Source organism: Pogoniulus pusillus, chromosome 39 (genome assembly GCF_015220805.1).
Source record: "Pogoniulus pusillus isolate bPogPus1 chromosome 39, bPogPus1.pri, whole genome shotgun sequence".
In the NCBI taxonomy this organism is placed as follows: Eukaryota; Metazoa; Chordata; class Aves; order Piciformes; family Lybiidae; genus Pogoniulus; species Pogoniulus pusillus.
In genome coordinates, this window is record NC_087302.1 from 2,023,726 (window position 1) to 2,044,646 (window position 20,921).

The window sequence follows — 20,921 nt, forward strand, 5'->3', positions numbered from 1 at the left end:
TCAACCTCTGGAGGTCCTCCCAACGCCTACCATTCTGTGATTCTCCTTGAACAGCAAATTCAGCCTTTCCAAAGGCAGAGCTTAGAGCTCAGAGGGGATCCAGAGAGCAACACCTCCATCAGTTCTAGGTCACTTGTGTAGAAGAATCATCTCTGACTGGGGCCAGAGTGGCTGAGAGTAGCCAGGCAGAGAGAGAGCTGGGGGTGCTGGAAGGGAGTAGCTGAAGAGGAGGCAGCAGTGCCCAGGTGGGCAGCAGAGCCAGTGGCATCCTGGGCTGACTCAGGAGCAGTGTGGGCAGCAGGACAAGGGAGGTTCTTCTGCCCCTGTGCTCAGCACTGCTCAGGCCATCCCTGCAGTGCTGTGTCCAGTTCTGGGCCCCTCAATTCAAGAGAGCTGTTGAGGTGCTGGAAGGTGTTTGGAGAAGGGCAGCAAGGCTGGGGAGGGGCCTGGAGCACAGCCCTGTGAGGAGAGGCTGAGGGAGCTGGGGGGGTGCAGCCTGCAGCAGAGGAGGCTCAGGGCAGAGCTCATTGCTGCCTGCAGCTGCCTGCAGGGAGGCTGTGCCCAGGTGGGGTTGGGCTCTGCTGCCAGGCAGCCAGGGCCAGAAGAAGGGGACAGAGGCTCAAGCTGTGCCAGGGCAGGTTCAGGCTGGATGTTAGGAGGAAGTTGTTGTCAGAGAGAGTGATTGGCACTGGGATGGGCTGCCCAGGGAGGTGGTGGAGTGGCTGTGGCTGGAGGTGTTGCAGCCAAGCCTGGCTGGGGCACTGAGTGCCATGGTCTGGTTGGTTGGCCAGGGCTGGGGATAGGTTGGGCTGCAGGAGCTTGGAGCTCTCTTCCACCCTGCCTGATTCTATTCTGTGATGCCTTCACTAAACAGCAAATTTGGCCTCATCCATTTGAAACAATTCACTTTCCAGGACAGAAGCTGAGCTGCTTCCTCTCCCACCATCACCAGACCAAGGGGTGACTTTGGAAGCCTCCAAACGTTTGGGCACTAAGGGAGCTTTTCTTGTGCTGCAAACGAGCCCTAGGCAGAGCTGTGATGTTGTTATCACCACTGGCTCACATCTTGATGAAGCTCTTCCTTCCTTCAAGCTCCTGCTTGCTGCCTCACCACTTCCTGACCCCAAGAAGTTCCAGGCTTTCAGAGACTGTCAACAAAGTGTTTTAAAATGATATCACCCTCCCTGCTCCCTCCAGAGAAAGCCTCAGTGAAGCTAGGAGGGAGCTGGCAGAGGCAGGGAGTGGGTATGAGCCACACCAGCAGGTTGCTGGGTCTAAAGGAGAGCTGCCAGTGAAGGGATCCTCCCTGCAGCCTCACTGAAGCAGAGAGAAAAAAAACACAACAGCAACAAACTTACAGAATGGTTTGGGTTGGAAAAGGCCTCAAAGGTCATCCAGTCCAACCAGCAACCCAGCAGCACCATGGCCACTGAGCCATGGCCCCACCTGCCATGGCCACAGCTTCCTGCAACCCCTCCAGCCATGGGCACTCCATCACCTCCCTGGGCAGCCTCTGCCCATCCCTGGCCACTGCTCTAGTAAAGACATTTTTCCTCCTCTCCAACCTAACCCTCCCCTGCTACAATTTCAGGCCAGTTCCTCTCCTTCCATCACCTGAGCCCAGGCAGCAGAGCCCAACCCCCAGCTGGCTTCAGCCTGCTCTCAGGGAGCTGCAGAGAGCAATGAGCTCTGCCCTCAGCCTCCTCTGCTCCAGGCTGCTCACCCCCAGCTCCCTCAGCTGCTGCTCCCCAGCTCTGCTCTCCAGACCCTTCCCCACCTTTGTTGCTCTTCTCTAGACCTGCTCCAGCCTCTCAATGTCCTTCTTGGAGTGTCAGGCCCCAAAGTGACCCCAGGATTTGAGGTGTGGCTGCACCACTGCCCAGCCTCACTCCTGCTGGCCACACCACTGCTGCTGTTCTCTTCCCACAGCCATCTTCATAGCCCCTCATGACACAAGCTGTGGCCTCCCCAGTGCCCAGCCCAGGGGCACAACAACCCCTGCCCTGCTCCTGCCCACACCATTGCTGATCCAGGCCAGGCTGCTGGTGCATTCCTTGCCCACCTGGGCACATTCTGGCTCATCTTCAGCTGCTGTCACCCAGCACCCCCAGATCCTTCCCCAGCAGATTGTTTCCAGCCACTCTGCCTCCAGTCTGGAGCCTTCATGGGCTTGTTGTGACCCAAGTAGAGGACCCAACCCTTGGCTTTGTTAATCCTCATCCCACTGGCCTCAGCCCATGGATCCAGCCTGGCCAAATCCCTCTGCACATCCTTCCTACTCTCCAGCAGATCAACACTGCCACCCAGCTTGGTCTCATCTGCAGACTGACTCAGGCTGCCCTCAGCTCCCTCATGCAGATGCCTGATGTGCAGCAATGGAAGTTTAATGAAGGCTGTGCAAACAAACCAGCAATAAAAACCACCAAACCCCAACCCAACCCAACCAACCAAGCACCCAACTCCACTTTACTTCAACCCTGAGGCAGTCCTAAGAAGGCTCTCAAAGCTCCATCCTTCCACCTTCAAATACTTCAAGGGAATCTCTTAGTTATTAATCCTTCAACTGGGAGAAGTTTGAAGGCTCTCAACTGACTCACTTTTATTGATGAGGTGGGGAAAAAAAAACCCAACCCACAAACCACTTAGGTATGGTGGAAAAAGAGCTCCAAAACCAGAATGAAGGAAGAGAAAGTCCTTTCTGAAGAGCAGCAGGGCAGAGCAGGATATATTTAGCACAGCCATGAGGAAAATCACTTTGAACATCAAGACAGGCAGGAAATGAAGCTACTTAACACAAGCCCAGTTGGGTGAGTGGGTTAAGAAGCATGGCCCAGTTCAAATGGCAAGTTTAAAACCACTCACTGGTGACTCTTGAAGCTATGGCAGGTCCCTGAACTAGTTTTAAACCACTACTGGTGACTCTGGAAGCTATGGCAGGTCCCTGAACTAGTTTTAAACCACTCACTGGTGACTCTTGAAGCTATGGCACAGCCTAACAGGTCCCTGAACTAGTTTTAAACCACTCACTGGTAACTCTTGAAGCTATGGCACAGCCTAACAGGTCCCTGAACTAGTTTTAAACCACTCACTGGTAACTCTTGAAGCTATGGCAGGTCCCTGAACTAGTTTTAGACCACTCACTGGTAACTCTTGAAGCTATGGCACAGCCTAACAGGTCCCTGAACTAGTTTTAAACCACTCACTGGTGACTCTTGAAGCTATGGCACAGCCTAACAGGTCCCTGAACTAGTTTTAGACCACTCACTGGTGACTCTTGAAGCTATGGCACAGCCTAACAGGTCCCTGAACTAGTTTTAAACCACTCACTGGTGACTCTTTAAGCTATGGCACAGCCTAACAGGTCCCTGAACTAGTTTTAGACCACTCACTGGTGACTCTTGAAGCTATGGCACAGCCTAACAGGTCCCTGAACTAGTTTTAAACCACTCACTGGTGACTCTTGAAGCTATGGCACAGCCCAACAGGTCCCTGAACTAGTTTTAGACCACTCACTGGTGACTCTTGAAGCTATGGCACAGCCTAACAGGTCCCTAAACTAGTTTTAGACCACTCACTGGTGACTCTTGAAGCTATGGCAGGTCCCTGAACTAGTTTTAAACCACTCACTGGTGACTCTTGAAGCTATGGCACAGTCTAACAGGTCCCTGAACTAGTTTTAAACCACTCACTGGTGACTCTTGAAGCTATGGCACAGCCTAACAGGTCCCTGAACTAGTTTTAGACCACTCACTGGTGACTCTTGAAGCTATGGCAGGTCCCTGAACTAGTTTTAAACCACTCACTGGTGACTCTTGAAGCTATGGCAGGTCCCTGAACTAGTTTTAAACCACTCACTGGTAACTCTTGAAGCTCTGGCACAGCCTAACAGGTCCCTGAACTACCCCAAGTGGGTTTTTTTCCTGGTGGAAAGGTTTTTGAACAGCACCAACCAATCTGAAGTAGTTCCAACACAGTTGTGTTTTACCCCCAGACTTACAGAGCTGCTTCCACAATCCTGGGTAGCTTTCAGGTGAAGGCACAGCTGTGATCAAAATGAAGGCAAAAGGTTTTACCCAAACTTTTGGTTAGCAGGCAGGGGGTTTTGTGCTCTGTTTCCAAGCAAACCATGATGCTGTCCATAAAGGAACATGAATTCATTTGCACTCAGCTTGGATTTTCCTCGCTCCTTCAAAGCTTTGCAAAGGTTTCTAGCGATGGAATGGCTTGGAAGGGAGCTTAAAGCTCTGCCACAGGCAGGGTTACCTCCTAACCAGCCCAGACTGTAAAGCACTTGTGAAACCCCCCCCTCTCAGCAAGGTGCTTTGGATCCAGCAGTTGCTGTGTGCATGACAAAGGTGCTGCCTCTGCTCAGCCCATGCCAGCGCTCGCCAGGCAGCAGGAACCTTCTCTCGTTACCGTGTAGTTCCAGAAGCTGGGCCCCAGAGATCCTGTCAGGAGGTGGATGGCTACAGTACAGAGCACAGACTCCGTAACATCAAATCTATGTGTGAGGGAAAGAAACAGTTCAAACAAAACATTGTCCTGAGCATTAGATTGGAGGCAGCAGAAAGGATCTGCAGGGAGGGATAAACTCCGGCCAAGCGCCGCGCGGTGCTGAGGTCTGTGACAGGGGAAGGCAAAGGAAGCAAATGAAAGGCTACAAAAGGAGGATGAATGAATTCCCAAAGCTGTTGGAACCCCCAGAGCGTTTTGCACGTTTCAAACCTCAATTCAGACCTTCTGAGACCCACTCCACCAGATGGGCAAAAGCCAAGTGGCAGAGTGAGGGAGGGGAATGAAATCCCTCGGTGCAGGACGCAGCAAATCCAATTCAGCATCCAACACGGCCCAGAGCCTCTCATCTACCTCAGCCAGGCTCAGAGCTGAGCACACAAACAGGTTGCCCAAGGAGGTTGTGGATGCCCTCTCCCTGGAGGTTCATTGTGAGCAGCAGTAATAGAATGGGTTGGGCTGGAAGGGACCCTAAGGATCATTCAGTCCCAACCTCCTGCAGGGACACCTCCTACCAGCCACAGGTTGTTCAAGGACTCATCCAACCTGGTCCTGAACACCTCCAGGGAGGTTGTGGAGCACAGAAGCACCCAATGTGATCAAACATCCCATTCTGTGCTTCTGTGCTCCACAACCTCCCTGGGAAACCTGTGCCAGGGTCTCACCACCCTCAACCTGTGCCAGTCTCTCCCCACACTCACTCTCAACAATTCCTTCCTCCTCTCCACTCTCCCTCTCCCCTCTCCCAGCTCAAAGCCATTCTCCCTCACCCTGACACTCCCAGCCCTTGCCCAAAGTCTCTCCCCAGCTCTCCTGGAGTCCATTCAGGTACTAGAAGGCTGCCCTAAGGTCTGCCTCAGATCACATTTGGTGCTTCTGTGCTCCACAACCTCCCTGAGCAACCTCTTCCCCTTGCCCCTCTCTTTCTTGCCCCTTCTGTGCTACACAACTCCCCTGGGCAACCTGTGCCAGTGTCTCCCCAGCCTCACTCTCAACCTTTCTTCCTCCTCTCCACTCTCAATCTCTCCTCTCCTAGCTCAAGGCCCCTGCCCCTCATCCTGGCAACCCAAGGAGGTTGTGGATGCCCTCTCCCTGGAGGTTCATTGTGAGCAGCAGTAATCATAGAATGGGATGGGCTGGAAGGGACCCTAAGGATCATTCAGTCCCAACCTCCTGCAGGGACACCTCCTGCCAGCCACAGGTTGTTCAAGGACTCATCCAACCTGGTCCTAAACACCTCCAGGGAGGTTGTGGAGCACAGAAGCACCCAATGTGATCAAACATCCCATTCTGTGCTTCTGTGCTCCACAACCTCCCTGGGAAACCTGTGCCAGGGTCTCACCACCCTCAACCTGTGTCAGTCTCTCCCCACACTCACTCTCAACAATTCCTTCCTCCTCTCCACTCTCCCTCTCCCCTCTCCCAGCTCTAAGCCATTCTCCCTCATCCTGACACTCCCAGCCCTTGCCCAAAGTCTCTCCCCAGCTCTCCTGGAGTCCATTCAGGTACTAGAAGGCTGCCCTAAGGTCTGCCTCAGATCATATTGGGTGCTTCTGTGCTCCACAACCTCCCTGAGCAACCTTTTCCCCTTGCCCCTCTCTTTCTTGCCCCTTCTGTGTTCCACAACTCCCCTGGGCAACCTGTGCCAGTATCTCCCCACCCTCACTCTCAACCTTTCTTCCTCCTCTCCACTCTCAATCTCTCCTCTCCTAGCTCAAGGCCCCTGCCCCTCATCCTGGCAACCCAAGGAGGTTGTGGATGCCCTCTCCCTGGAGGTTCATTGTGAGCAGCAGTAATCATAGAATGGGATGGGCTGGAAGGGACCCTAAGGATCATTCAGTCCCAACCTCCTGCAGGGACACCTCCTGCCAGCCACAGGTTGTTCAAGGTCTCATCCAACCTGGTCCTGAACACCTCCAGGGAGGTTGTGGAGCACAGAATGTGATCACAGATCACATTCTGTGCTTCTGTGCTGCACAACCTCCCTGGGCAAACCTGTTCTAAAGTCTCATCAGTGCCTGAGGAAAGTAAATTAACTTCCTCACAGCAAATAAAAGCCAGCACCAAACACAGCCCAGGGCCTCTCATCTCCCTGCCCCTGGCTCACATCTCTAACTGACACAGGTTGCCTAAGGAGGTTGTGGATTCCTCCTCCTTGGAGGTGTTCAAAGGCAGGTTGGAAGATGCCTTGAGTAAGCTGGGCTGGTGGGAGGTGTCCCTGCACACAGCAGGCAGGTTGGAGCAGATGACCTTTATGGTTGGAGTAGATGAGCTCTGACCTTGGAGTAAGTGATCTCTAAGGCCCCTTCCAACCCAAACCACTCCATGATGGTTCAGCTGAAAATGCTCCTCTGAGTTTATTCTTTGTAGAGCACATAGAATCATAGAATCAACCAGGTTGGAAGAGATCTCCAAGATCATCCAGTCCAACCTATCACCCTGCCCTATCCAATCAACTAGACCATGGCACTAAGTGCCTCATCCAGTCAGTTTGCCACCTCCAAGGGGAAGTAAAAGGATCCAGCTCCCTGCTCACAGAACCCTTTTGGGCTCCTTGGCAAATAAAGCTCCAAAAGCTAACAGAGCTCTGGATTCCCACTCATGGTAACTGAATTTCATCCCAGCACATTTATTCCTCACCCCTGATGGAAAAATTATGGCCAACAGAACCCCAGTGACCACACAGAGTCTTTGGAGTAAGAAAATCACAGTCACAGCACTGTGGAGCTCACAGAATCAGGGAATGAGTTGGGTTGGAATGGACCTTAAAGATCATCCAGCTCCAAATCCCTGCTATGGGCAGAAACACCTCCCACCAGCCCAGGTTGCTCAAGGTCTCAGCCAAGCTGGCCTTGAACACCTCCAGGGAAGGGGCAGCCACAACACAGAATCACAGGGGATGAAAGGGACCTCAAAAGGTCATTGAGTCCCAGTCCCCAGCCAGAGCAGGATCACTCAGGGCAGGTCACGCAACGCATCCAGGTGGGTTCAGAAGGTCTCCAGAGGAGACTCCACAACCTCTCTGGGCAGCCTGTTGCAGTGTCTCCCCACCCTCCCTGTAAGGAATTTCTCCCCAGTGTCCAGGGTATTTTAAGAGCTGAGCAGACCCTGAGCCATCCAGTTACAAACCTCAGGCTCAGGACGCAGCAAGAAGAGCTGCAGCCAGCCCAGAGCCTCTTTACTGCACAGCTTATCGCAGCAGGCCTGGCACAGGAGCACCCAATCTGCCACCCTGTCCCTGGCCAGCTGATTAGAAAGGGGCATCAGGGAAGCAAAGTTCAGCCTGAGAGGGCTCAAGCAGTGCAGTGACAATGTGCAGGCCCTGTCTGATAAGAGGTGTTCTGCATTCCAGCCCCAGCAGCAGTCCCAGCTCCATTCTCCCAGCACGCAGCTAGGAAAGGCAACGGTTGGGGCTTTGGGGAGCCCAGGCTGGGGAAACCACAACCTCCACAGCTCACTGGGGTGCTTCTGGCCAGCTGCAGCTTCTTGGCCTTCTTTCCCCTCAGTCATTTTGCAGTTCAGGCATGGAGTCATGTTTTAAACATTACCCAGGAAGGCTAAACAGAGGCCATCGACCTCGGCATGTGCTTGACTCGGTGACAAGTCTCTTTGGTATGCTGCCTGCTCTGCTGGCTTCTCTTGGCATCTGCTGAGAGGCCCCAGCCAATTACCACACAATTGATTAGTCATGCAGCCAGAACATGCTCTTGTCAGTGCTAATTTAGCCAGTTTATTCTGTGGGTGACTCTTAAAAGGTCCTGTTTGACTCAACAAACCATCAGGGCCTCGGAAAGATCACCACTGAACCACCTCCCAGAGTTCTCAGGCAGCTGCAGTCAATCCTTGTCCTGACCAGAATGGTGGAAACCAAACAGATGGAAAGCAGAGAAGAGAAATTGCCTCAGGAAGCTGTTCTTGCTTCACAGGAACCAGAGAGCTACACTGGAGATGGCGCTGAAAGCAACTCAGTCACCACTGCTACAGCTGATCTAGCACAGCTTCTGATGCTGTGACCATCCTCCTCCTCCTCCTCCTCTCCTCTCCACCACGCAGAATTCCTTCAGAGAGTCACAGATTGCATCAGGTTGGAAGTGACTCTCACAGAGCATCTTGCCCAACCCCTCTGCAGTCAGCAGGGACATCTCCAACCAGGGCAGGCTGCCCAGGGACACACTGAGTTTGACCTTGAAGGCTGGTGTGGTTGATGGGGCACAGCCCTGGGCAACCTGTTCCAGTGCTTCACCACCCTCGTGGGAAGAATTTCCTCCTGATGTCCAACCTGAATCTGCCCTGATCCATCTCCAAATCATTGTACCTCATCCTGTCACTCCCAGCCCTTGTCACAAGCTCTCCTGTAGCTCCTTCAGGTAGTGGGAGGCTGCTCTAAGGTCTCCCTGAAGCCTTCTCTTCTCCAGGCTGAACAGACCCAGCTCAGCATTTCCAGCCACTGCCCAAAGCAGAGGTTCTCAAGCCCTCTGATCATCCTCATGGCCTCCTCTGGACCCTCTCCATCAGGTCCATGTCCCTCTTGTGCTAGGGGTCCCAGAGCTGGATGCAGTGCTGCAGGTGAGGTCTCAGCAGAGCAGAGAGGCAGAATCTCCTCTCTTGGCCAGCTCTGGCCACTCTGCTTTTGACACAGGACCAGTTCTGTTAACTGTCCTTGTGCCAGTCCTGTGTGGCAAAGCTCAGCAGGCAAGGAAAGCACTCTTGCCTCATCAGCAAGCAGGAGTTCTGAGGCTGGAACTCCAGGGGCTGTGTCTCCAATTGAGTACTCCAAGCAACACTGCTCTGAGCAATGGGGACTGCTCCATCTGCTCAGCCTGCAAGTGGGATCACTGAGGCTGGGCAACCACCTGAGCCTGGACAAAGGACTTCAAAGCCTTTGACAGGGTCTGCCACAAGCAGCTCCTAGCCAAGCTGGCAGCTCATGGCTTGGACAGATTCACTCTGTGCTAGGTCAGGAACAGGCTGGATGGCAGAGCCCAGTGAATGGTGGTGAATGGTGCCACAGCCAGTTGGCAGCTGGCACCAGTGGTGTGCCCCAGGGGTCAGTGCTGGGCCCAGTCCCGTTCAGTATCTTTACTGATGATCTGGAGCAGGGCATTGAGTCCTGCATCAGTGAGTTTGCAGATGGCAGCAAGCTAGGAGCAGCTGTGGAGCTGTTGGAGGGTAGGACAGTCCTGCAGAGGGACCTGGGCAGGCTGCATGGGTGGGCAGAGGCCAAGGGGATGAGACAGAACAAGGCCAAGTGCAGAGTTCTGCACTTTGGCCACAACAACCCCAAGCAGCACTGCAGGCTGGGGACAGAGTGGCTGAGAGCAGCCAGGAAGAGAGGGAGCTGGGAGTGCTGGGAGAGAGGAGCTGCAGAGGAGGCAGCAGTGCCCAGGTGGGCAGCAGAGCCAATGGCATCCTGGGCTGGCTCAGGAGCAGTGTGGGCAGCAGGACAAGGGAGGTTCTTGTGCCCCTGTGCTCAACACTGCTCAGGCCACCCCTGCAGTGCTGTGTCCAGTTCTGGGCTCCTCCATTGCAGAGAGCTGTTGAGGTGCTGGAAGGTGTTTGGAGAAGGGCAGCAAGGCTGGGGAGGGGCCTGGAGCACAGCTCTGTGAGGAGAGGCTGAGGGAGCTGGGGGAGTGCAGCCTGCAGCAGAGGAGGCTCAGGGCAGAGCTCATTGCTGCCTGCAGCTGCCTGCAGGGAGGCTGTAGCCAGGTGGGGTTGGGCTCTGCTGCCAGGCAGCCAGGGCCAGAAGAAGGGGACACAGCCTGAAGCTGTGCCAGGGCAGGTCTAGGCTGGATGTGAAGAGGAAGTTGTTGTCAGAGAGAGTGATTGGCATTGGAATGGGCTGCCCAGGGAGGTGGTGGAGTCTGCATCCCTGGGGGTGTTCAATAAAAGCCTGGATGAGGCACTTAGTGCCATGGTCTGGTTGACTGGCTAGGGCTGGGTGCTAGGTTGGACTGGATGAGCTTGGAGGTCTCTTCCAACCTGGTTGATCCTATGGTTCTGTGATTCTAAGGGCTGTGATCCTGAGGCACTGCAGCAAGAGCAGAATGTTCATCAGCACAGCTCCAGACAGGAACTGGGGCAAAAATTCCAAGTTTACTTTGAAAGGTTACTGCAGAGTTGAATCTTCATCCCTGCCAGTGCAGCACTTCTGTTAGGATGGAACTGAAGCTAACAGCATGAAGTGAGCAGGGGCAGGGAGGGGACTCTGCCCCTCTACTGAGACCCCCCCTGCACTGTTGGATACAGCTCTGGAGTCCTCAGCATGGCACAGACAGGAACCTGCTGGGGCAGGGCCAGAGGAGGCCACAGCAGTGCTGGCAGGGCTGGCAGGGCTGTGCTGTGAAGCCAGGCTGAGAGTTGGGGGTGTGCAGGCTAGAGTGGAGAAGGCTCCAGGGAGAACATCTGGCAGCCTTCCAGTGCCCAAAGAGGGCTGGGGACAGGGCCTGTTGTGGCAGGACAAGAGGTGATGATTTGGGACTAAAAGAGGCAGATTCAGAGGGGAGAAGGGAGAAATGTTTGGTGAGAGCCTGTCCCAGGGTGCCCAGAGGGGTGGGAGATGTCCCACGCTTGGCACCATTGCAGCTCAGGCTGCTTGGGGCTGTGAGGGACCTGCTCTGGTTGGGGATGTCCCTGCTGACTGCAGAGGGTTGGACTGGATGAGGTTTGAGGGTCCCTCCCCACCCCAAACCAGGCTGTGGCTCTAAGGTAACACAAACTGCAGAGAAGAAAGCAACAAGAGCATGAAGTGAATCCCTTTCCAGCTACAGGACATTCATGTGGAGGTACAAATGACATCAGAAATGAGCCCTCAGCTCTCCTCCTTTCCTTGTTCTGACACATTTATGATGCCACACAATTATCTGCCCTTCAGCTGTAGGTCAGAAGGCAGCCACAGGCTTCAGCTCCACCTTGAGGCTCAGCAACAGCCCAGACATCTCGGTGACAAAAGCAACAAAAGCAGCAGCAGCTCTGCCCAGGAGCTACTGGGACCTGGTGTAAAACAGTGTTAAGGGACTTGGAGAGAGAGAAAAGAGGAGGAGGAGGAAGATCATGGTGTGGAAAATCCCTCTGCTCATTGACGTCAGCCCTCAGCAGTCCCAGCTGCAGGTGTTAATGATGGGGCCAGGATCTGCTCAGGGTGACGCAGAGCGAGCGCCACAGAGGGGCTGGCAGGAGGCAGCAGAAGGCACATTGCAGGCAGGAAACTTAACACCCACCACAGCCATGCTCCAACACCTACTTCTTGTGAGCAGAGAGAAACCAATTCCTCCCCTAGCCAGCCCCCAGCAGCAGCAGAGACTCTGCTGAGCTGCAAACTCTCCTCTGCAAACAGCCCAAGGTGTGAAGAGTTCTTTGAGAAGCGTTGGGGGAAAAACTCTGAGGGATGGAAAAAAGCTTTAAGAGGTGCAAGTGTGGAGGTCATTGCCTTATCTCCTGCCACAAGCCAGGGAGCCTGAAGCTGTTCCCAAGAACTCCATGTGCTAAGCTTTGACTTGGAAGGTTTCCATCTCTGTATCTGAAACTAGGGCAGGGCAGTTTGGGATTGGATGTCAGGAAGAAGTTCTTTGCTAGGAGGAAGGGGAGACACTGGAACAGGTTGCCCAGGGAGGTTGTGGATACCTCATCCCTGGAAGTGTTTTAAGAGCAGGTTGGATAAAGCCTTGAGAATAGAATCAAGCAGGTAGGAAGAGAGCTCCAAGCTCCTCCAGCCCAACCTAGCACCCAGCCCTGCCCAACCAACCAGACCATGGCACTCAGTGCCCCAGCCAGGCTTGGCTGCAACACCTCCAGCCACAGCCACTCCACCACCTCCCTGGGCAGCCCATTCCAGTGCCAATCACTCTCTCTGACAACAACTTCCTCCTCACATCCAGCCTCAACCTGCCCTGGCACAGCTTGAAACCTTGCTTTAGCGAGAGAATGTCCCTGCCCACAGCAGGGGGTTGGCACAGGATGATCTCAAGGGTCCCTTCCAACCCAACCCAGTCTATGGCTTTATGATTTTGACATTTGGTGTGAGTTGTTCAGCCAAGGCAACACCCAAACTGCTCTGCTACTCACTGCTAGAGAGGATGGCCTCATTTTAGGGGCTAAGATACAGAATCAGAGAGCCACAAAACACTGTCAGTTGGAAAAGCTCTCTGAGATCCTCCAGTCCAACACCAACCCAGCCCCACCATGGCCACTAAACCCTGGCCCCAGGTGCCATGGCCACAGCTTCCTTCAACCCCTCCAGCCATGGGCACTCCACCACCTCCCTGGGCAGCCTCTGCCAGGCCCTCACCACTCCTCCAGCAAAGACATTCTTCCTCCTCTCCAACCTAACCCTCCCCTGGCACATTCCCCTCCCAGGTCAGTTCCTCTCCTTCCATAACCTGAGCCCAGGCAGCAGAGCCCAACCCCCAGCTGGCTGCAGCCTGCTCTCAGGGAGCTGCAGAGAGCAATGAGCTCTGCCCTCAGCCTCCTCTCCCCCAGGCTGCTCACTCCCAGCTCCCTCAGCTGCTCCTCCCCAACCCTGCTCTCCAGACCCTTCCCCACCTTTGCTGCCCTTCTCTGGACCTGCTCCAGCCCCTCCATGTCCTTCTTGGATTGAGAGGCCCCAAACTGAGCCCAGCAATCAAGCTGTGGCCTCACCAGTGCCCAGGACTGGGCATAATCCCTGCCTGGGTCCTGCCCATTTACCAAGCTCTCCTTTATAACCCTCTCAGTGCCAGTACTGGTAAGAGGGCCCAGAGGGTTAACCAAAGGATCCTTCTGCCCCTCCTAAGCCAAGCAGAGTCCTGCTGGTGTACAACTGCTGCAGTGTCACTGAACAAGAATGTTCCCCAAGCTCTCCAGCATTCCTCAGCAGCAGCTGCTCTGTAGCCAGTCTGGATTCTTCTGCTTCCTCCAGGGACCAGCATCCAAACACTGCAGTGACACTGAACTCTGCAGTGACCTGGAAGCTGGTAGGAGCTGATCCTGCAGAGAATGAATTGGGCTGGAAGGCACCCTTGAAGCTCATCCTGTCCAACCCCACTGCAGGCAGCAGGGACACCTCCAACCAGAGCAGGCTGTACAGGGACAGTTTGACCTTGAAATGGCTCCAGGGATGGGGCCACAACCACATCCCCAGGCAGCCTGTGCAAGTGCCTCAGCATCCTCTTTGTGAAGAGCTTCCTCCTGATGTCCAACCTAAATCTACCCTGCTCCATCTTCAAACCACTGTCCCTCATCCTGGCACTCCCAGCTCTTGCCCAAAGTCCCTCCCCAGCTCTCCTGGAGCCCCTTCAGGGCCTGGGAGGCTGCTCTAAAGTTTGCCCTGAGCCTCCTCTGCTGCAGGCTGCACCCCCCCAGCTCCCTCAGCCTCTCCTCACAGGGCTGTGCTCCAGGCCCCTCCCCAGCCTTGCTGCCCTTCTCCAAACACCTTCCAGCACCTCAGCAGCTCTCTGCAATGGAGGAGCCCAGACCTGGACACAGCACTGCAGGGGTGGCCTGAGCAGTGCTGAGCACAGGGGCACAAGAACCTTCCTTGTCCTGCTGCCCACACTGCTCCTGAGCCAGCCCAGGATGCCTTTGGCTCTGCTGCCCACCTGGGCACTGCTGCCTCCTCTGCAGCTCCTCTCTGCCAGCATCCCCAGGTCCCTTTCCTCCTGGCTGCTCTCAGCCACTCTGGCCCCAGCCTGTAGTGCTGCTTGGGGTTGTTGTGGCCAAAGTGCAGAACCCTGCCCTTGGCCTTGTTCAAGCTTCTGGCACTGGACTGTGCTCATCTATTTAGAATCATAGAATCAGGCAGGTTGGAAGAGAGCTCCAAGCTCCTCCAGCCCAACCTAGCACCCAGCCCTGCCCAACCAACCAGACCATGGCACTAAGTGCCCCAGCCAGGCTTGGCTGCAACACCTCCAGCCACAGCCACTCCACCACCTCCCTGGGCAGCCCATTCCAGTGCCAATCACTCTCTCTGACAACAACTTCCTCCTCACATCCAGCCTAGACCTGCCCTGGCACAGTTTCAGCCTCTGTCCCCTTCTTATGGCCCTGGCTGCCTGGCAGCAGAGCCCAGCCTCACCTGGCCACAGCCTCTCTTCAGGTAGCTGCAGGCAGCAATGAGCTCTGCCCTGAGCCTCCTCTTCTCCAGGTTAAACAACCCTGTTTAGCCTCCCCTCTTGGAGAAGCCCATACCCACATGTGGGAGCTGTTTTCTAAGCAGCCTCTGGCACAGGACTTTCCACTCTGGTCCCTGCTGATGCTCCTGCAGCGCCTCCTCCTGCAGCCAGCCCAAGCTTGCTGCTTCCTCCCTGGCAATGCTGGAGCAATGCTGACCTCTAGCTACTGCTGGGAGCTGTTCAGCCACCTCTGGCTGCTCTTCAAGAGGCTCCATCAGGTGCCAAGACCTAACAAAGTTATATCAATTGTATCGTTTAAAGATGGAAACAGATCACAGGGACTTTACAGAACAAACTCATCTGCCCAGAAGCCAAACGTGGCTTGGGCTGCATCCAAAGCAGCCTGGCCAGCAGCACAGGGAGGGGATTCTGCTTCTCTGCTCAGACCCTAGCAGCAGCACTGCTTCCAGTTCTGGGCAACCCTGCAAAAGAAGGACCTGGAGCTGCTGGAGAAGGGCCCGAGGAGGCCAACAAGATGATGAGAGGCTGGAGAAGCTCTGCTGTGGGAACAGGCTGGGAGAGTTGGGGCTGTTGAGTTTGGAGAAGAGAAGGCTCCAGGCAGACCTCAGAGCAACCTTCCAGTGCCTGAAGGAGCTAAAGGAGAGCTGGGGAGGGACTTTGGGCAAGGGCTGGGAGTGCCAGGATGAGGGAGAATGGCTTGGAGCTGGGAGAGGGGAGAGGGAGAGTGGAGAGGAGGAAGGAATTGTTGAGAGTGATGGTGAGGAGAAACTGGCACAGGTTGCCCAGGGAGGTGTTCTAGGCCAGGCTGGATGAGGCCTTGAGCTACCTGTGCTGGTGAGAGCTGTCCCTGCCCATGGCAGGGGGTTAGAACTGGCTGAGCTTTCAGGTCCCTTCCAACCCAACCTATCCTGTGACCATTCCACAGCCCTAGAGCAGCACAGGGCAGCTCCCTGCAGCTGTCAGTGGGGAGAAAAAGAAGCTGCACAGTTGATGATTTTCTAGCTGGGGGCAATTAAACAGAAGTCACAGTCTCACAGTATCACAGTCTCACAGTATCACAGTCTCACAGTATCACAGTCTCACAGTATCACCAAGGCTGGAAGAGACCTCACAGCTCATCAAGTCCAACCCTTTAGCACAGAGCTCAAGGCCAGACCATGGCACCAAGTGCCACGTCCAGTCCTGCCTTGAACAGCTCCAGGGACGGCGACTCCACCACCTCCCCGGGCAGCCCATTCCAGTGTCCAATGACTCTCTCAGGGAAGAACTTTCTCCTCACCTCCAGCCTAAATCTCCCCTGGCACAGCCTGAGGCTGTGTCCTCTTGTTCTGGTGCTGGCCACCTGAGAGAAGAGAGCAACCTCCTCCTGGCCACAACCTCCCCTCAGGTAGTTGCAGACAGCAATGAGGTCTGCCCTGAGCCTCCTCTTCTCCAGGCTAACCAATCCCAGCTCCCTCAGCCTCTCCTCGTAGGGCTGTGCTCAAGGCCTCTCCCCAGCCTCGTTGCCCTTCTCTGGACACACTCAAGCATCTCAATGTCCCTCCTAAACTGGGGGGCCCAGAACTGAACACAGCACTCAAGGTGAGGTCTAAGCAGTGCAGAGTACAGGGGCAGAATGACCTCCCTGCTCCTGCTGGCCACACCATTCCTGATGCAGGCCAGGATGCCACTGGCTCTCTTGGCCACCTGGGCACACTGCTGGCTCATGTTCAGGTGGGTATCAATCAGCACCCCCAGATCCCTCTCTGTCTGGCTGCTCTCAGCCACTCCGACCCCAGCCTGTATCTCTGCATGGGGTTGCTGTGGCCAAAGTGCAGCACCCTGCACTTGGAGCTATTGAACTCCATCCCCTTGGACTCTGCCCATCTGTCCAGGCAGTCAAGGTCCTGCTGCAGAGCCCTTCTGCCCTCCAACCCAGCCACATCTGCCCCCAGCTTGGTGTCATCTGCACACTTGCTGATGTCTGACTCGACTCTTCTCCTCCTCCAGCTGTGATTCTCCACAGCAATGTGGCAGGAGGGTTCCCATCTCCATTCTCCATCTCCCTTGGGCTGAACACTGCTGCTCTGCAGGCAGAGCCTGACCCCTGGACACTCTGCAAAGCTTCAGAGGCTCGTCAGGGCTGGTACAGTGACAGCATCCACATGCCAGCCATGCTGCTGTGCAAGCAGTCACCTCACCTGGCACTAATTGAGCTGCTTTTGTTTAGTTCAACGGCCTCTTGCAGTGCCCCAAGGTTGATTATGGATGGAACTGCTGAGGGCTGAGCTCTGTGTGTGGTGTTAAACATCAATCCCTCCTTCAGCACTCTGCTCCTGCTCTTCTGAGCTGTTGCAAGTTTGTTCATTCCAATCACAGAACAGTTTTGGCTGGAAGAGAGCTTTCAGCTCATCCAGGCCAACCATTCTTTAACTCTGCCAAGGCTGGAGCTAACCCAAGGCCCTCAGCACCACAGCTCTGTGCTTCTAAACACCTCCAGGGATGGAGATTTAACCACCTCCCTGGGCAGCCTGTGCCAGGCTTGGAGAACCCTTTCAGGGGAACAGTTTATTCTAATGGCCAAACTAAACCTCCCCACAGCAACCTGAGGTCATTTCCTCTTGTTCTATTGCAGTGAGGAGACTAACCTCACCTCACTGCAACCTCCTCTCAGAGAGCTGCAGAGAGCAATGAGGTCTCCTCTCAGCCCTCTCTTCTCCACAATGAGCACCCTCAGCTCCCTCAGCTGCTCCCAGAATCATAAGGGCTAGAAAGGCTCTCCAAGGTCATCCAGGCCAACATCAACCCAAGCCCACCATGGCCACAAGTGCCATGGCCACAGATCTCCTCAACCCCTCCAGCCATGGGGACTCCACCACCTCCCTGGGCAGCCTCTGCCCATCCCTGGCCACTGCTCTAGTAAAGACATTTTTCCTCCCCTCCAACCTAACCCTCCCCTGCCACAATTTCAGGCCAGTTCCTCTCCTTCCATCCCCTGAGCCCAGGCAGCAGAGCCCAACCCCAACCTAGCTCCAGCCTTCCTTCAGGGAGCTGCAGAGAGCAATGAGCTCTGCCCTCAGCCTCCCCTTCTCCAGGCTCCTCACTCCCCTCTCCCTCAGCTGCCCCTCCCCAGCCCTGCTCTTCAGACCCTTCCCCACCTTTGCTGCCCTTCTCTGGACCTGCTCCAGCTCCTCAATGTCCTTCTTGCAGTGAGCTGATCTCTGTAGAGATGCAGCTTCCTGGACACAATCTCCTCACACAGACACAAGATGTGATGTCCACTTGTGTGCCCTTTTCTGCTCCACTGGAATGACTCCACAGGGCAGAAATGCTGCCAGGGCTCCTGAAGCAGCAGGAGTGACAAGATGCAGGGCAATGGCTTTGAGCCCTAAGTCTGGGAGCCCCCTGAGGACTGCAGAGGGATGTGAGCACATCCAAACCCAGCCCTAGGGGGATTGACACCTACCAGGAGCAGGGGAAGGAAGCTGGAGAAAAGCTCTGTGGGATAAACTGCCTGGAAATGGGCAGTGATGGCTCTACAGGGTGGCCAGGAGGTGCCAGGCCTTCAACCCAAGCTGGGACTCTCCCTTTCAGTGCCTCAAGGATGTCAATCCAGTGGATGGCTGCAAGTGTGGGGAGCCTGGAGAAAAGAGGAGGCTGCAGGGAGACCTTAGAGCAGCCTTCCAGTGCCTGCAGGGGAGCTGGGCAGGGACTGGTGATAAGGGCTGGGAGTGCCAGGCTGAGGGACAATGGCTTTGAGCTGGGAGAGGGGAGAGAGAGTGGAGATGAGGAAGGAATTGCTGAGAGTGAGGGTGGTGAGACACTGGCACAGGTCGCCCAGGGAGGTTATGGAGCACAGAAGCACAGAATGTGATCTTTGATCACATTGGGTGCTTCTGTGCTCCACAACCTCCCTGGGGGTGTTCCAAGCCAGGCTGGATGAGGCTTTAAGCTACCTGTGCTGGTGAGATGTGTCCCTGCCCATGGCAGGGGACTGGAACTGGATGATCCTGAAGGTCCCTCCCAACCCAGACCATTCTGACTCTATGCTCCCTGCTGCTCCCTGGCTGTACTTTGGAGGTGCTCACTACCCAGGCTAGGCAGAGAGGACAAAGCCACTGTGCACCAAGAGCTGTTTGGCTCTTTCCACCAGCTGCCTGCAGCTCCACTTTCTCAGTGCTCACAACACCTAAGCCTGTGTGCTCCAGTGCCTCTGAAAGGGCAGACACAACACAGCTCCCAGCTGGGCGAGTGCTGAAATGAAAGCTGCAGCACAACCAAACAGCTCTCAAACATTGGATCAATCACCTCAGAGCTTCTGCCATCAAGTCTATGTCAGCTCCTGGCAGTCTAATTAACCTTTTCCCTCAGGGCAAGCAAGCAAATGTGTTTACTCCCCGGGGCTGTCTGTCATCTGAAATCACGACACAGGCATTTGTGTGCCTTCTGCCTTCTTTAAATTACCTACATCCTGCTGGAGCCTCAACCTGGCAAGCTGTAAAAGCAAGCAGAATCATAGCACCATGGAACCATCTGGGCTGGAAAGATCTGTAAGAGTCCAACCATTCTCTGTCTCCACCAAGGCTGGGGCTAACCCATGGCCCTCAGCACCACAGCTCTGTGGCTTACTAACAGCTCCAGGCATGGGGATTCAACCACCTCCCTGGGCAGCCTGAGAACCCTTTCAGTCAAGAGGTTTCTCCTAATGTCCAACCTAAACCTTCCCTGTACAGCTTGAGGCCAATTCCCTCTCATCCTGCCATTTTTACTGGGGAGAAGAGCAACCTCCAGCTCACTCCAACCACCTCCCAGGGAGCTGCAGAGAGCAATGAGGTCTGCCTCAGCCTCTTCTTCTCCAGGCTGCACACTCCCAGCTCCCTCAGATGCTCCTCCCCAGTCCTGTTCTCCAGGGCCTTCCCCATCTTTCTTGTCCTTCTCTGGATCTGGTCCAGCTCCTCAATGTCCTTCTAGAAGTGAGCTGATCTCTCAAGAGCTGCAGTTTGCTGCCCACAACCTCCAGCCCCTCAATGTGCTTCTTGGAGTGAGCTGATCTCTAAAGAGATGCAACTGCCTGGACACAACCTCCAGCCCCTCAATGCCCTTCTAGAGGTGAGCTGATCTCTAAAGAGCTGCAACTGCCTGGACACAACCTCCAGCCCCTCAATGTCCTTCTACAAGTGAGCTGATCTCTCAAGAGCTGCAACTGCCTGGACACAACCTCCAGCCCCTCAATGTCCTTCTAGAAGTGAGCTGATCTCTAAAGAGCTGCAACTGCCTGGATACAACCTCCAGACCCTCAATGTGCTTCTTGGAGTGAGCTGATCTCTAAAGAGCTGCAACTGCCTGGACACAACCTCCAGCCCCTCAATGTGCTTCTTGGAGTGAGCTGATCTCTCAAGAGCTGCAACTGCCTGGACACAACCTCCAGCCCCTCAATGTCCTTCTAGAAGTGAGCTGATCTCTAAAGAGCTGCAACTGCCTGGATACAACCTCCAGCCCCTCAATGTGCTTCTTGGAGTGAGCTGATCTCTCAAGAGCTGCAACTGCCTGGACACAACCTCCAGACCCTCAATGTCCTTCTACAAGTGAGCTGATCTCTCAAGAGCTGCAACTGCCTGGATACAACCTCCAGACCCTCAATGTCCTTCTAGAAGTGAGCTGATCTCTAAAGAGCTGCAACTGCCTGGACACAACCTCCAGACCCTCAATGTCCTTCTAGAAGTGAGCTGATCTCTAAAGAGCTGCAACTGCCTGGACACAACCTCCAGACCCTCAATGTCCTTCTAGAAGTGAGCTGATCTCTAAAGAGCTGCAACTGCCTGGACACAACCTCCAGCCCCTCAAAGTCCTTCTACAAGTGAGCTGATCTCTAAAGAGCTGCAACTGCCTGGATACAACCTCCAGACCCTCAGTGTCCTTCTAGAAGTGAGCTGATCTCTAAAGAGCTGCAACTGCCTGGACACAACCTCCAGCCCCTCAATGTCCTTCTAGAAGTGAGCTGATCTCTAAAGAGCTGCAACTGCCTGGACACAACCTCCAGACCCTCAATGTCCTTCTAGAAGTGAGCTGATCTCTAAAGAGCTGCAACTGCCTGGACACAACCTCCAGCCCCTCAAAGTCCTTCTACAAGTGAGCTGATCTCTAAAGAGCTGCAACTGCCTGGACACAACCTCCAGCCCCTCAGTGTCCTTCTAGAAGTGAGCTGATCTCTAAAGAGCTGCAACTGCCTGGACACAACCTCCAGACCCTCAATGTCCTTCTAGAAGTGAGCTGATCTCTAAAGAGCTGCAACTGCCTGGACACAACCTCCAGCCCCTCAAAGTC

The 20,921-nt window shown here is 54.8% G+C and overlaps 1 protein-coding gene across 2 annotated transcripts in view; it reads right to left on the bottom strand.

Moving 5' to 3' along the window:
• The window catches only part of CEPT1 (choline/ethanolamine phosphotransferase 1), a 60,229-nt gene that overhangs the window by 20,723 nt on the left and 18,585 nt on the right, over nucleotides 1-20,921 (bottom strand). The window contains exon 5 of one of the 2 annotated variants that reach the window (XM_064173943.1): nucleotides 4,417-4,501. The exons of the other annotated variant lie outside the window; for it this stretch is intronic. Within the exon in view, the coding sequence (XP_064030013.1) occupies nucleotides 4,417-4,501 (85 nt within the window). The remainder of the gene's footprint in view (nucleotides 1-4,416; nucleotides 4,502-20,921) is intronic. 2 annotated transcript variants of the gene reach the window in all.